At 37.3% G+C, this 13873-nt stretch overlaps 1 protein-coding gene across 2 annotated transcripts in view; it reads left to right on the top strand.

The window, feature by feature from the left end:
• Nucleotides 1–13873, top strand: part of PFDN1 (prefoldin subunit 1) — a 60568-nt gene that overhangs the window by 18253 nt on the left and 28442 nt on the right. For both annotated transcript variants that reach the window (XR_013827546.1, XM_079916463.1), the window contains exon 3: nucleotides 10022–10106. Coding sequence is in view for 1 of the 2 variants with exons in the window: in XM_079916463.1 (XP_079772589.1) it covers nucleotides 10022–10106 (85 nt within the window). In the remaining variant the exon portion in view is untranslated. The remainder of the gene's footprint in view (nucleotides 1–10021; nucleotides 10107–13873) is intronic.

Genomic DNA, 13873 nt, shown 5'->3' with positions numbered 1-13873 from the left:
TAAGGTTAGGTTGTTTGTTTGAGGTTTTTCTTGTTTCCTGAGGTAAGATTGTATTGCTGAACATTTCCCTCTTAGCCCTGCTTTTGCTGCATCCCGTAGGTTTTGGATCAACATATTTTTGTTGTCATTTATCTCTAGGTATTTTTGATTTCCTCTTTGATTTCTTCAGTGATCTATTGATTATTTAGTAACATATTGTTTAGCCTCCATGTGTTTGTGTTTTTTACAGTTTTTTTTTTTTCCTGTAATTGATTTCTAATCTCATAGTGTTGTGGTCAGAGAAGATGCTTGATATGATTTCAATTTTTGTAAATTTACTGAGGCTTGATTTGTGGCCTGAGATGTGATCTATCCTGGAGAATGTTCCATGTGCAGTTGAGAAGAAAGTATATTCTGCTGCTCTCGGATGGAATGTCTGATGTGTCATTTAAGGCCTGTGTTTCCTTACTGATTTTCTGTCTGGATGATCTGTCCATTGATGAGAGTGGAGTGTTAAAATCCCCCACTATTATTGTGTTACTGTTGATTTCTCCTTTTATGGCTGTTAGCATTTGCCTTATATTTTGGGGTGCTCCTGTGTTGGGTGCATATATATTTTATAATTGTTATATCTTCTTCTTGGATTGATCCCTTGATCATAATGTAGTGTCCTTCTTTGTCTGTTGTTACAGTCTTTATCGTAACGTCTATTTTGTCTGCTATGAGTATTGCTACTCCAGCTTTCTTTTGGTTTCCATTTGCATGGAGTACCTTTTTCCATCCCCTCAATTTCAGTCTGTATATGTCCCTAGATCTGAAGCAGGTCTCTTGTAGATAGCATATATACAGGTCTTGTTTTTGTATCCATTCAGCCAGTCTGTGTCTTTTGGTTGGACTATTTAATCCATTTACATTTAAGGTAATTATCAATATGTATGTTTCTATTGCCATTTGTTAATTGTTTTGGATTTTTTTGTAGGTCTTTTTTAAAAATTTTATTTTTATTTTTGGCTGTGTTGGGTCTTTGTTGCTGCATGTGGGCTTTTCTCTAGTTGCAGCGAGCGGGGGCTACTCTTCGGTGCAGTGCGCGGGCTTCTCATTGGGTGGCTTCTCTTGTTGCAGAGCACGGGCTCTAAGCACACGGGCTTCAGTAGTTGTGGCTTGTGGGCTCTAGAGCGCAGGCTCAGTAGTTGTGGTGCATGGGCTTAGTTGCTCCATGGCATGTGGGATCTTCCCGGACCAGGGCTTGAACCGGAGTCCCCTGCATTGGCAGGCGGATTCTTAACCACTGTGTCACCAGGGAAGCCCTGTAGGTCTTTTTTCTTCCCTTCCTCTTCTGTTCTTTTGTAGTTTGATGTCTATCTTTCATGTTGTGTTGGGTTGCTTTTTCTTTTTTATGTGTATATCTATTGTAGGTTTTTGGTTTGTGGTTACCATGAGGTTTTTATATAACAGTCTATATATGAACAAGATTGTTTTTAGTTACTGGTCTTTTAATTTCAAATGCATTTCCAATATTCTGCATTTGTGCTGTCCTCACGATTGCTGGTTTTGATGTCATATTTGTGTGTAGATGATTTCCTGGCTTTGTTTATGTTTGCCTGTACCGGTGGCTTTTTTATTCTCAGTTTTCTTGTGTCCAGTAGTGCCTTTTCTGCTTAGAGAAGTTCCTTTAGCATTTGTTGCAAAGCTGGTCTGGTGGTGCTGAATTGTATTAGCTTTTGCTTGTCTGGAAAACTTGATTTCTCCATCAAATCTGAATGAGAGCCTTGCTGGGTAGAATATTCTTGGTTGTTGGTTCTTCCCTTTCATCACTTTAAATATATTGTGCCATTCCCTTCTGGCTTGCAGAGTATCTGCTGAGAAATCAACTGATAACGTTATGGGAGTTTCCTTGTACGTTATTTGTTGCTTTTCCCTTTTTGCTTTTAATATATTTTTCTTTGTCTTTAATTTTTGTCAATTTGATCACTATGTCTTTCGGCACGTTCTTGCTTGGGTTTACCCTGCCTGGGACTCTCTGTGCTTCCTGGACTTGGGTGACCATTTCCTTTTCCATGTTAGGGAAGTTTTCAGCTGTTACCTTTTCAAATATTTTCTCAGGTCCTTTCTCTCTCTCTTCTCCTTCCGGGACCCCTATAATGCAAATGTTGTGCATTTAATGTTGTCCCAGAGGTCTCTGAGACTGTCCTCATTTTTTTTTCTTCTTTCTTTTTTCTGTTCCATGGCAGTGATTTCCACCATTCTGTCTTCCAGCTCACTTATCCATTCTTCAGCCTCAGTTACTTTGCTATTGATTTCTTATAGTGTATTTTTCATTTCAGTTATTGTATTGTTCATCTGTTTGTTCATTTTTAATTCTTATGGGTCTTTGTTAAACATTTCTTGTGTCTTCTCTATGTGCCACCATTTTTTCTTCTGAGTTCCTTGATCATCTTTACTATCATTACTCTGAATTCTTTTTCGGTTAAATTGCCTATCTCCCATTCTTTGTTTTTCTTCTGGGGTTTTATCTTTTCCTTGATCTGGGACCTATTCTTCTGCTGTCTCATTTTGTTTAATTATCTGTGATTGTGGTTTGTTTCACAGGCTGCAGGGTTGTAGTTCTTGCTTCTGCTGTCTGCTCCCTGGTGGATCAGGCTGTCTAAGAGGCTTGTGCAGTCTTCCTGGTCGGAGGTACTGGTTCCTGCCCACTGGGTGATGGAGCTGGGTCTTGTCCCTCTGGTGGGCAGGGCCATGTCAGGGGGTGTGTTTATTGGGCACCTGTATGCTTAGGGAGATTTTAAGCTCCCTTTCTGCTGATGGGTGGGGCTGTGTTTCCACCATGTTGGTTTTTTGGCCTGAAGCATCCCAGCATTGGAGCCTCCAGGTTGTTGGATGGGGCCAGGTCTTGGTGAGAGAATGGTAGCCTCCAGGAGGGCTCACGCCAGTGAGTACTCCCCAGAACTACTGCCGCCAGTGTCTTTTTTTTTTTTAAACCTTCTTGACCGTTTTTTAAAAAAATTAATTAATTAATTTTTGGTTGTGTTGGGTCTTTGTTGCTACGCATGGGCTTTCTCTAGTTTTAGTGAGTGGGGGCTGCTCTTCGTTGTGGTGCGTGGGCTTCTCATTGCGGTGGCTTCTCGTTGCAGAGCACGGGGCTCTAGGCATGTGGGCTTCAGTAGTTGTGGCACGCAGGCTCAGTAATTGTGGCTTGCGGGCTCCAGGATACAGGCTCTGTAGTTGTGGCACACGGGCTTAGTTGCTTTGTGGCATGTGTGATCTTCTTGGACAGGGGATTGAACCCGTGTCCCCTGCATTGGCAGGCAGATTCTTAACCACCGCGCCACCAGGGAAGCCCAGCAAGCTTGTTTTTTAATGGGACATATAGTAGATATTTTTGGCTTTGCTGGCCATATGATCTCTGTCAGAGCTCTCTTAACTCTGCCATTGTTAGGAGAAAGCAGCCATAGACATTCTATAGACAAATGAGTGTGACCGATTCAGCCTGCAAGCCAGTTTGCCAACCCATGATTTAGACAGTCAACTATCTTTTTTTTTGTTTGTTTATTTATTTTAAAATTTATTTATTTATTTAATTTTGGGCTGCGTTGGGTCTTCATTGCTGCACGTGGGCTTTCTCTGGTTGTGGCAAGTGCAGGCTACTCTTTGTTGCGGTGCGCAGGTTTCTGTTGCAGAGCACGGGCTCTAGGCTCGTGGGCTTCAGTAGTTGCAGCACGCAGGCTCAGTAGTTGTGTCTCATGGGCTCTAGAGCGCAGGCTCAGTAGTTGTGGCGCACAGGCTTAGTTGCTCTGCGGCATGTGGGATCTTCCTGGACAAGGGATCAAACCTGTGTCCCCTGCATTGGCAGGCAGATTCTTAACCACTGTGCCACCAGGGAAGTCCCAACTATCTTTTAAAATGATTAACAATGAGAAAAGCATGCCTTTTATATTTATCTTAATTTATACTATTTCCAGTGCTTTTCATTTCTTTATAAGTTTCCATATGTTATCATACTCCTTCTGCTGGAACAGCTACCTTTAAAATTTCTTATGTATGTTTGCTAGAATACATTCTCTCAGCTTTTGTTTGTTTGAATTTCTCCTTCATTTTTGAAGTATATGTTCACTGTGTATGTAATGCTGGTTAATAGCTTTTGTCTGTCAGTATTTTGAAAATGTCATTCCATTGTCTTTCTTGCATAGTTTGTGACAAGAAGTTTGATGTAACTCTTATCGTTGTCTCTCTTAATGCAGTATGTCATTTTCTGGCTGCCTTCAAGATTTTCTTTTTAGTTTTAGTTTTCTATAATTTGGTTATGTTACATCTAGTTTTGTTTTGTTGTATTTATTTTTGTCTGGGTTTCTCTGAGTGTCTTGGAAGTGTGATTTGGCTTCTTTTTTTCGTTTGTTTTAGAAAATTCTTGTCCATTGTCTCTTCAGATGTTTCTCCATTTTTTTTCTTCTTGTTCTGCGTCTCTAATTACACATATGTTAGACAACTTAATATTGTCTCTTATGTCTTGCCTGCTGTATCCTGTTTTTGTTTGGTTTGTTTTATTCGTTTTTACACCTTTTTTTCTCTTTGTGTTTTAGTTTGATTAATTTTTATTAACCCATCTTCAGGTTTACTTCACCTTTGCCATGTATGTAATTAGGAACACTGTAAATGAAATTCTGTGCTTGAGATTTTCTAGACCATAACTAGGTTGAATTTTTAATTTTTAATTTTAAAAATTATTTTTATTTTTTTTTGGCTGAGCTGTGTGGCTTGCAGTATCTTAGTTCCCCAACCAGCGATTGAACTCATGCCATTGGCAGTGAAAGTGTGGAGTGCTAACCAGTGAACCCCCGGGGAATTCCCTTATAGGGTGAATTTGGACCAGAACCCATGAGGAAGTCACCTTATGGTTACAAATTCTTAGGGGACATTTTTGTTTTTTCATTTTACTTACTACCAAGGTATAGATAGACAAGTTTATTTTACCGTACTGAGAGACAAGTTGTTGTTGTTGTTTTCACTCTTAGACTGAAGGTGGAACCCTTTAATTGAGGATTCTCTTAATAACATCATCACTTTGGATGGTGCCTAGGTTTTATCTCCTGTGTCTGTGCCAGTGTGGATACTGAAGGTCTCTAGGATTAAGCAGAATCTCTCTTGGTGAAAACCAATTTATTGCTTTCTTACCTTCCACAATTTCTGATTTCACTTCATTTTGGCCCCCGTAGAATCTTTTTTTTTTCTTCCAGTTTTATTGAGATGTAATTGACAAACAGCATTGTGTAAGTTTAAGGTGCACAGTATAATGATTTGACTTGCATACATTATAAAATGTTTGTCACATAAGTTTAGTGAACATGCATCATCTCGTATAGATACACAGTTAAAGAATAGAAAAAAATATTTTTTTCCTTGTGATGAGAAGTCTTAGGATTTACTCTACAGCTTCATATGTAACATACAGCAGTGGCAATTTTATTTACCATATTTTATATTACGTCCCTAGTACTTATTTGTCTCAGTGGAAGTTTGTACCTTTTGACTGCCTTTATCCAGTTCCCCTTCCCTCACCCCCTGCCTATGGTAACCACAAATCTGATCTCTTTTTCTGTGAGTTGGTTTGTGTGTTTGTGTTTGAAGTGTAATTGACCTACAATGCTATGTTACTTTCTGTTATATAGCATAGTGATTCAGTATTTTAGTACATTTCAAAATGTATAGAAGTGTATTTCAAAATGTATTTCAAAATGATCACCATGTAAGTCTAGTTACGATTTGTCACCATACAAAGATACTACATAGTTATTGAATATATCCCCCACACTGTACATTTTATACCCTTGACTCATTTATTTTGCAACTGGAAGTTTGTACCTCTTAATCTCCCTCACCTATTTCTTTCTTCTCCTTACCCCCCTCCACTCCGGCAACCACCTGTTTGCCCTCTGTATCTATAACTGTTTCATTTTTGCTGCGTTTGTTAATTTGTTTTTATTTATTTATTTTTTGTGGTACGCGGGCCTCTCACTGTTGTGGCCTCTCCCGTTGTGGAGCACAGGCTCCGGACGCACAGGCTCAGCGGCCATGGCTCACGGGCCCAGCTGCTCCGCGGCATGTGGGATCTTCCCGTACCGGGGCACGAACCCATGTCCCCTGCATCGGCAGGCGGACTCTCAACCACTGTGCCACCAGGGAAGCCCTGTTTTTAATTTTTAAATATACTTTTGGCTGCGTTGGGTCTTTGTTGCTGCTGGCAGGCTTTCTCTAGTTGCGGTGGATGGGGGCTACTCTTCATTGCAGTGCGTTGGCTTCTCTTTGTGGTGACTTCTCTTGTTGTGGAGCATGGGCTCTAGAGCGCAGGCTCAGTAGTTGTGGCACATGGGCTTAGTTGCTACACGGCATGTGGGATCTTCCTGGACCAGGGATCAAACCCATGTCCCCTGCATTGGCAAGTGGATTCTTAACCACTGTGCCACCAGGGAAGTCCCTAATTTATTTTTTAGATTCCACATATAAGTGAAATTATAAAGTATTTGTCTTTCTTTGACTAATTTCACTTAGCATAACACCCTCTGGTTCCATTCATGTTGTCACATATGGGAAGATTTCATTCTTTTTAAAAAAACCGTTGAGTAATATTTCATCATATATGTGTATATGTGTGTGTGTATTTATATATGTATATACATCTTACATCTTCTTTATCCATTATCTATTGATGGTTACTTAGGTTGCTTCCATATCCTGGCTATTATAAATAATGGTGCAATGAACATACGGGTGAATATATCTTTTCTAATTTGTGTTTTCATTTTCTTTGGATAAATACCCAGGAGTGGAATTGCTGGATCATATGGTAGTTCTGTGGTAGCTCTATTTTTAATTTTTTTTTTTTTTTTTTGCCATATGCGGGCCTCTCACTGCTGTGGCCTCTCCCACCGCGGAGCACAGGCTCCGGATGCGCAGGCTCAGTGGCCATGGCCCACGGGCCCAGCCGCTCCGCAGCACGTGGGATCCTCCTGGACCGGGGCACGAACCCACGTCCCCTGTATCGGCAGGCGGACTCTCAACCACTGTGCCACCAGTGAAGCCCTATTTTTAATTTTTTGAGGAACTTCTATACTGTTTTCCATAGTGGCTGCACCAATTTACATCCCCACGAACAGTACACGAGGGTTCCCTTTTCTCCACGTTGTGAAATCTTTAATTTGTGGTTGCTCAGCAAAATGTTAAAGAAAAGTTTTTTTTTTTTTGCATTGCTCTGGATGTCTACTCTGCATAATGCCAATAATAGAAGTCTTACTCAACCTTTCACAATATGGATGTAGCATAAATTTTAATTGCTTCTTTACTAAGGGATTTAGGTTTTTGTTTGTTTTTGTTTTGCTAAAAAATTATGAAGTAAAAAATTTTTTTGCATGTTGATCTTTGTGCACACATGCAAGTAGTTTTCATCACCACTGGAGTGAGGCAAAGGAGCAAGATATGATCATTTTTATCTAGCCTTTTGCGTGCTACTTAATTTGCAGATTCTTTACATGCCACTAGAATATGTTTTCATATTCTAAAAATTTCCCACCCAAACAAAATGCATTATCGTAAGCACATTGTTGTTTCTGAATAATCTATGTTCAGGTTACCATACTTTGGAAGTGTACCCAAAAACAGCATTGCCACTGATCCTAGATTGTGTTTTTGCAGGTGAACAACACTTTTTATATATGCTGAATCATTAGAAAATAGAAGTTATGTATCAGCCTGCAGGAGAGTTCAGAACACAGCTTCTGATGTTTCTCAAATAAAGAAAACCAAAAGCCATCATAAATTACGTTTTTCAGATGGCATAATTACAAATAAATGAGGAAATGAAACAGCAGGCTACATATCCTTGATAGTTTACAGTGCAGGGTCACATGGCATTGATTTCCAATGTAGAGGCCTTTTATCAATACAAAGCAGTGACTGTTGTAGATTATATGATGCTGAGTATTAATAAGCATGTTTTGTGCATATCTGTTATATGAAAATAATTTTTCATTTCATGCTTTAGTTTTCCTTTGTGGCATTCTGAACTGTGGAATCCTTTGTCTACCATTTGGCTTTCCATAAACTATCAGGCAGGATGTCTGTGAGAGTCTCTACTTTGAGAAGTAGTGTACATAATACTTATTTATTATGTGCCACTCATAATTACATTATCATGATATATCCTTTATCTTCAAAATAACGTCTGAGAATTCATTGTCTTTTAACACTAGAAAAAGGTGTTTTCTAAAGACTTTTTCCAGAAATCCAAATGTTTCTGGGGGCTCTTTCCAATCCTCATACAATGTATCTTTGGCATTTTAAAAATTGAGAACTAAATTTTCTGTAATTTTTTTTGGTTTACATTTTGTCTATGTAATTATTCTTTGAGATAGACATTTGAATTTACTCCATACTCATCCTTGTTTAAAACTCTCATAGCTGAGATGTCCTCAGGCTTGTAGATTGGCCAGCTTTGATGACATCTCTCTGGCCTTTGAAGTTGGCACAGTTCAATATAGATACCTCAGGGGTGTGTGGCCATGGAAAAACATGTTTTTGTTGTTGAGTGTTCTTGCTTTCTAGTAATTTTATTTTCTGCTCAAGGGATTTAGTATCTGTTCAGATACTTTATTTTTAAAGACCACATAAGTAATGACTTGACCTCTAATCTTAGCTTTGAAAATTTCCCAGACACTAATAAAGATAATGTCTGATGGCCTGTTGTTTGAGAATACTATTCACTGGCCAGCAATCAGTGCTATTTAAAAATGTATATTTTACTCTGAAAATTATTTCCATGGCTGAAAGACTTTGTTAGTAAAATCATGCATGTAATGAGATGATGTTTAGTTTTTTGCTAAACTCTAAGTTATGTTCAAAGAGAAGAAACAATCTACTTAATTAATTGTATTTTTCGTTGTTGTTCTTTTTTGGAATCTGTTATAACCCAGTTGGACAGTCCTGAAAGAGATTTGAGTAATTGAGATTTTCCCTTTCTTCCAGTGGAAGGGAAATATTTCAATTTACTTGCTTTAGGCTATAAAATAGTTTGCTCTTCCTTTGCCCACAGCAAGAATTATGAACCTAAAGTCACAAAACAGATTCAGTATTAACTTTTTTTTTTTTTTTTGTGGCATGCGGGCCTCTCACTTGTTGTGGCCTCTCTCGTTGCGGAGCACAGGCTCCGGATGCACAGGCTCAGTGGCCATGGCTCACGGGCCTAGCCGCTCCGTGGCATGTGGGATCTTCCCGGACCAGGGCATGAACCTGTGTCCCCTGCATCGGCAGGCGGACTCTCAACCACTGCGCCACCAGGGAAGCCCCTCAGTATTAACTTTTAAAGTTTCCCCATATTTCCACCCTCATCAACTGTAAATAATGTGCCTGAATGTAAAATGGAAAAAGTTGAAAATTTCCACTTGTGCATTTTGAGCTTTTCAGAGGTATTATACACTCTGGATATAATAATAAAAGATACTGGGCCTTATACAGCGCTTTTTGTGTGAGGAACTCATATAAACACTAATGCATTGATCCTAACACAGTACTTGATTGTGACTTTAAAAGGTCATGAGTTACTGCTGTTACAAAAATTTTTTTTAAAGGTTGGAGGAGGAGCTGTAATTTACAAATATTGTTTGAAAGATATCTAGATAAAAGTTGATACAGGAAACTGAAAAATTAAAGTTACGGGGGATTTTTATTGTTTGTTAACTTTTCTTCTAGCCTACAGTAGATTTTTATCCCTTTATGTTTTTTTCTCCTTTTGTCTATGAATATACTTGAAGCCCGATTCCCTTCTTAAGACCAGAAGGCACAATTTACTTTTAAGCTTTTATTCCTTCTCAGCCAAGAAGGCTTCAACCTGTGGAGGTTTCCTGAGTTTGTCATAACATAGTAATACATTTTATTTGTTCTCAATTGGAGATCATCCTTCTAGTTTTCTTAGTTTAATATTTGTGGCATATAGTTGTTGATTTTGATGAACATAGTAGTCACGTGGCTTAATCTTCAACTTTTTTGTGCTTTGTAGGTTTATTCTTCAATCCAAGGAGGCAATTCATAATCAGCTGTTAGAGAAACAGAAGATAGCGGAAGAAAAAATTAAAGAATTGGAAGTAAGTAAGTTTTGACTGAATACTGATAGTCGTAGTCGACTTTTAGGAAAAAAGTAATTATCGTGTCATATTAAATGAAAATGTATGCCTGCCAAGGTCATGTCACATTGTTTTCATTTTTTCTAATTGTGCTAGAGCTATGAAGCAGTCTTTTTACAGCAGTGTGTAAGACCAGAAAAAAGACTAATCTCTTGAAACCTTAGGGAGTTTTGAAGAAGATAGGATATTGTTAACCTGAATGTATTTCTTCCATTGCCTTTAAGTGAACATGTCTATTCTTAAAAAATATAATAAAATAAAAGCACAGTGTATATTTAAACACCATATGTTGTGGTGGATGGGCATGAGAGTAGGTAATGATAATAGTAGTCAAAGGATCTAGTTATATGACTCTTTCACACATTGTAATTCTAGACAAGGACTGAGTAGTAAGCTATAACTAATTAACTATCCAAAGGGTAGTGCTCCAGTGAGGAAAACAATTTTTTTTTTTTAAGCTAGGGAAAAAGATGATAGGTAAGAGTAATAATTTAGTAAATCTTTGGAAAATTGGAGTTTATTATTACCATTTCTTTATACATTAAAACCTCAGATGAAATAGTCTTCTTGGGCTTTGGTGAATGGTCTATCCTGTATATAGTAAAAGTTGGACAGGACAAAAAACCTGCTTATTATTTTTTGGGACCAAGATTTCCTGAGATGGGGGTGGATACAGTGACTTCATAGGTCACTTTATCTAATTTCTTTGAATACTATTTGAGGCAGTGGTTCAGAATCTGACTCAGCCCTCTGCTGAATTGGTGAGACACCCCATGTAGCCTTCAGGGGATTTCTCAGGGACACTGACTTGGCATGGCTGGGGCAAGCATGTTGTATCTTAGGTTACTTAGGGTTATTTTTGTTTGACTACCAATGAGAATTTAAACAAACTTGATAGTGGCTTTGTAGCTCAGAAAATGTATTGTAAAACAAAACAAATAAGCAAACAAAAAAAAAAAAAAGAAGAAAACTTATCCTGTAGTAACCAGGTTGTTATTATATCCTATTTTGTCAGCCCAACTCTTCTAGATTGAGTTTTCCAAACAAAAGTATCTTAAAAAAACTGAACGAAAATATTTCATGTAGATTACCAAAAAAAGTGTGTTTTTGCACTTGTTGGTAAATATATCTAAAAATTGTCCTGATGAATAAGTAGCAAGATGCAGAGTAATGTGTAAATAATTCTTTTTATGGAAACAAACAAAAACCAAGATCTGTATATGAACATAGAAAATGATTTGTAGGTATATATATTAAATTAACACTGGTTACCCTAAAGAAATTAGATGGGACATGGGGATAAAATTGTTTTTTTCTTATAACCTCTGTGTTGGATAAATTGTAACAAGTATGTGTTAACCTTTTTTTTTTACCATCGTTTTTGGAGTATAATTGCTTTACAATGGTGTGTTTCTGCTGTATAACAAAGTGAATCAGCTATACATATACATATATCCCCATATCTCCTCCCTCTTGCATCTCCCTGTGTTAACTTTTATAATTTAAAAAAATCATCAAGGTAAAATTGCCACAGATGATGAGTTTAGCATACTATTCATTTCTGATGAATATTAGGAAATTCATTTTCCAAAAGTTTCGTTTCACGGAGTCTCTCAAATACTGGTAAGAGTATCCTGATATCTGTCAGGTAATAGAAATAGATTAGCTAGCTTGTTGGTATTTGAAATGCTAATTAACAGCTACAAAAAACTAGCAGAGTTAAACTATAGCCTCTACCCTACGAAGTTATTTTGTGTTTTTAATTTTTCATCTTATACACTATATTATAAAAATGATGTAAGTATACTATAAAAAACAGTCAAAAACTAAAACATGATTAAACAAAAATAATGACTTTCTCCTCTTTCTGCATACTCTCAAAATGTCACTTTTATGGTTTGATGTGTATCATTACACTTTATAAAACTTTATTTTATAAACAAGTTCATACACACGTATATACACTTTTTTTGAGTAAAGAGGGATTATGCTGTATATAATGTTTTTCATCATTTGACAATTTACCTTTCCATTTTAGTAATGTAAATCTAGTTTATATTGTTTCTTGTTTTCCATTTATCCTACCATCATAGTTTCCTTATTACCTCAACATTCAATTATTGCATGATCCCTGCCTCTGCATTTAGTGTTCTCTCCAATACTGCCCTAACCTGTATTTTTAATGGTATCACCCACTACACACACTCTTCTCTTCCCTGAGGCAATCCTATACTTTTTGACTGCCATACCTTTATAATTTTGTTACTTCAGCCTGAAATGTATACACATGTGCACAGACCCACATGTGCATGCATGCACACATAGTTAGTTGCAGTGTTCAGATTTTCTGTTTCTTACTGATTATTTTTCCTCCTTATTCAGTTAGTTATGAGAGAGTTGTGTCAGATCTCCCTCTGATGATAGTCATGAATTTCTCCTTAGTCTTTCAGTTTAGTGGGCAGTGGTATTTAGAAACTACTATCTGGGTGCTGTAAATGCTCATTATTACTGTATGCATAGTTGAGATGATATGTTTCATTTTGCTTTATATGTTTAGGAATTTCTCAGCTCTTTTAAAGATAGCATTCCATTGACTTCTGGCTTCCATTGTTGCTGTTTAGAAGTTATCAGCCTAATTTCTGTTCCTTTGTCTTTTCTCTGTGGCTACTTTTAATATTGTTTTGTCATCTTTCATGCTTTGTAGTTTCTCTGGTATATGTTTAGGTGGGGATTTAGTCTTTTTGCTTTTTTTCTTAATCCTATCTGGGTTAAGTTGAGTTTTCTGAGTTTGAGGATTAGTTACTCATCAATTCTGGAAACTTCTTACTATCTCTGAATATTACTTCTTCACTGTTTTCTCTTTTAAATGGTATTTCCCTCTGGAATTTTTTTCTCACCTTTAAACCAGCTGTTTCCATCATCTGCAGTAGCATCTTAACTGGTTTTTCCACCTCCAACTTTCTCTGTTCTAATCCTTTTAACATATTGAAGCTAGAATGACCTTCTAAAATGTTAAATCTGTTGTATTGTTCCTCTGTGTAAACCCCATCATTGTTCTTAGGGTAACATTCAAGCTTTTTAACATACCTTCAAGGCTGTTTATGAAATGACTCCTGTTTCTTTCTCTCATGTCCCTCATATCCTCTTCCTTCTCTTACACTGTATGCTCCAGACATGCAGAAATAGTTTGTTTTTAGAACTTGCTATGTTTTCTTTGTTTCTACTAGGTCTTTGCAAAAGTAATTCTCTCCGCCTGGGAACTTCCTCCTTCTGCTCTTACCAGCTCTGTTAATCCTTAAGATCTTAGTTTAGGGCTACTTCTTCTGAGAAGCATTTTCTGATTCCTCAGTGTTAAATTAAGTGCTTTTCCCTTGTTCTGTCTAATTATTCTACTAGTTTCATAGCACAGTGTGAGGATTTGGGCATATAAACTATCATCAGTTGAAGTAATTACAAATATGGTTTCCTATTACTTGGGAAGCTTGATGCAGATTCAGAGCTCTAAATAGTTTTTCCCAAGGCCTTCCAGTTATTACTCTGCCTTTCAAATATACAGTCTCTTCTTCTGGGCCCTAGTATTTCTTGTCAGTCCAGCGTATTTCATCTTATTTAATTATCATTATCATTATTAGTTTCTACCCTCAGATACCTTAAATTAAATTGAGGAGGCATAATTTATACATAACTCTGCAGACAAAGGCCAGGCTGTTTAATTTAGCACATTTTCA

Source organism: Stenella coeruleoalba, assembly GCF_951394435.1.
Source record: "Stenella coeruleoalba genome assembly, chromosome: 3".
Lineage (NCBI taxonomy): Eukaryota > Metazoa > Chordata > Mammalia > Artiodactyla > Delphinidae > Stenella > Stenella coeruleoalba.
This window is presented reverse-complemented; position numbering and strand designations above follow the sequence as displayed.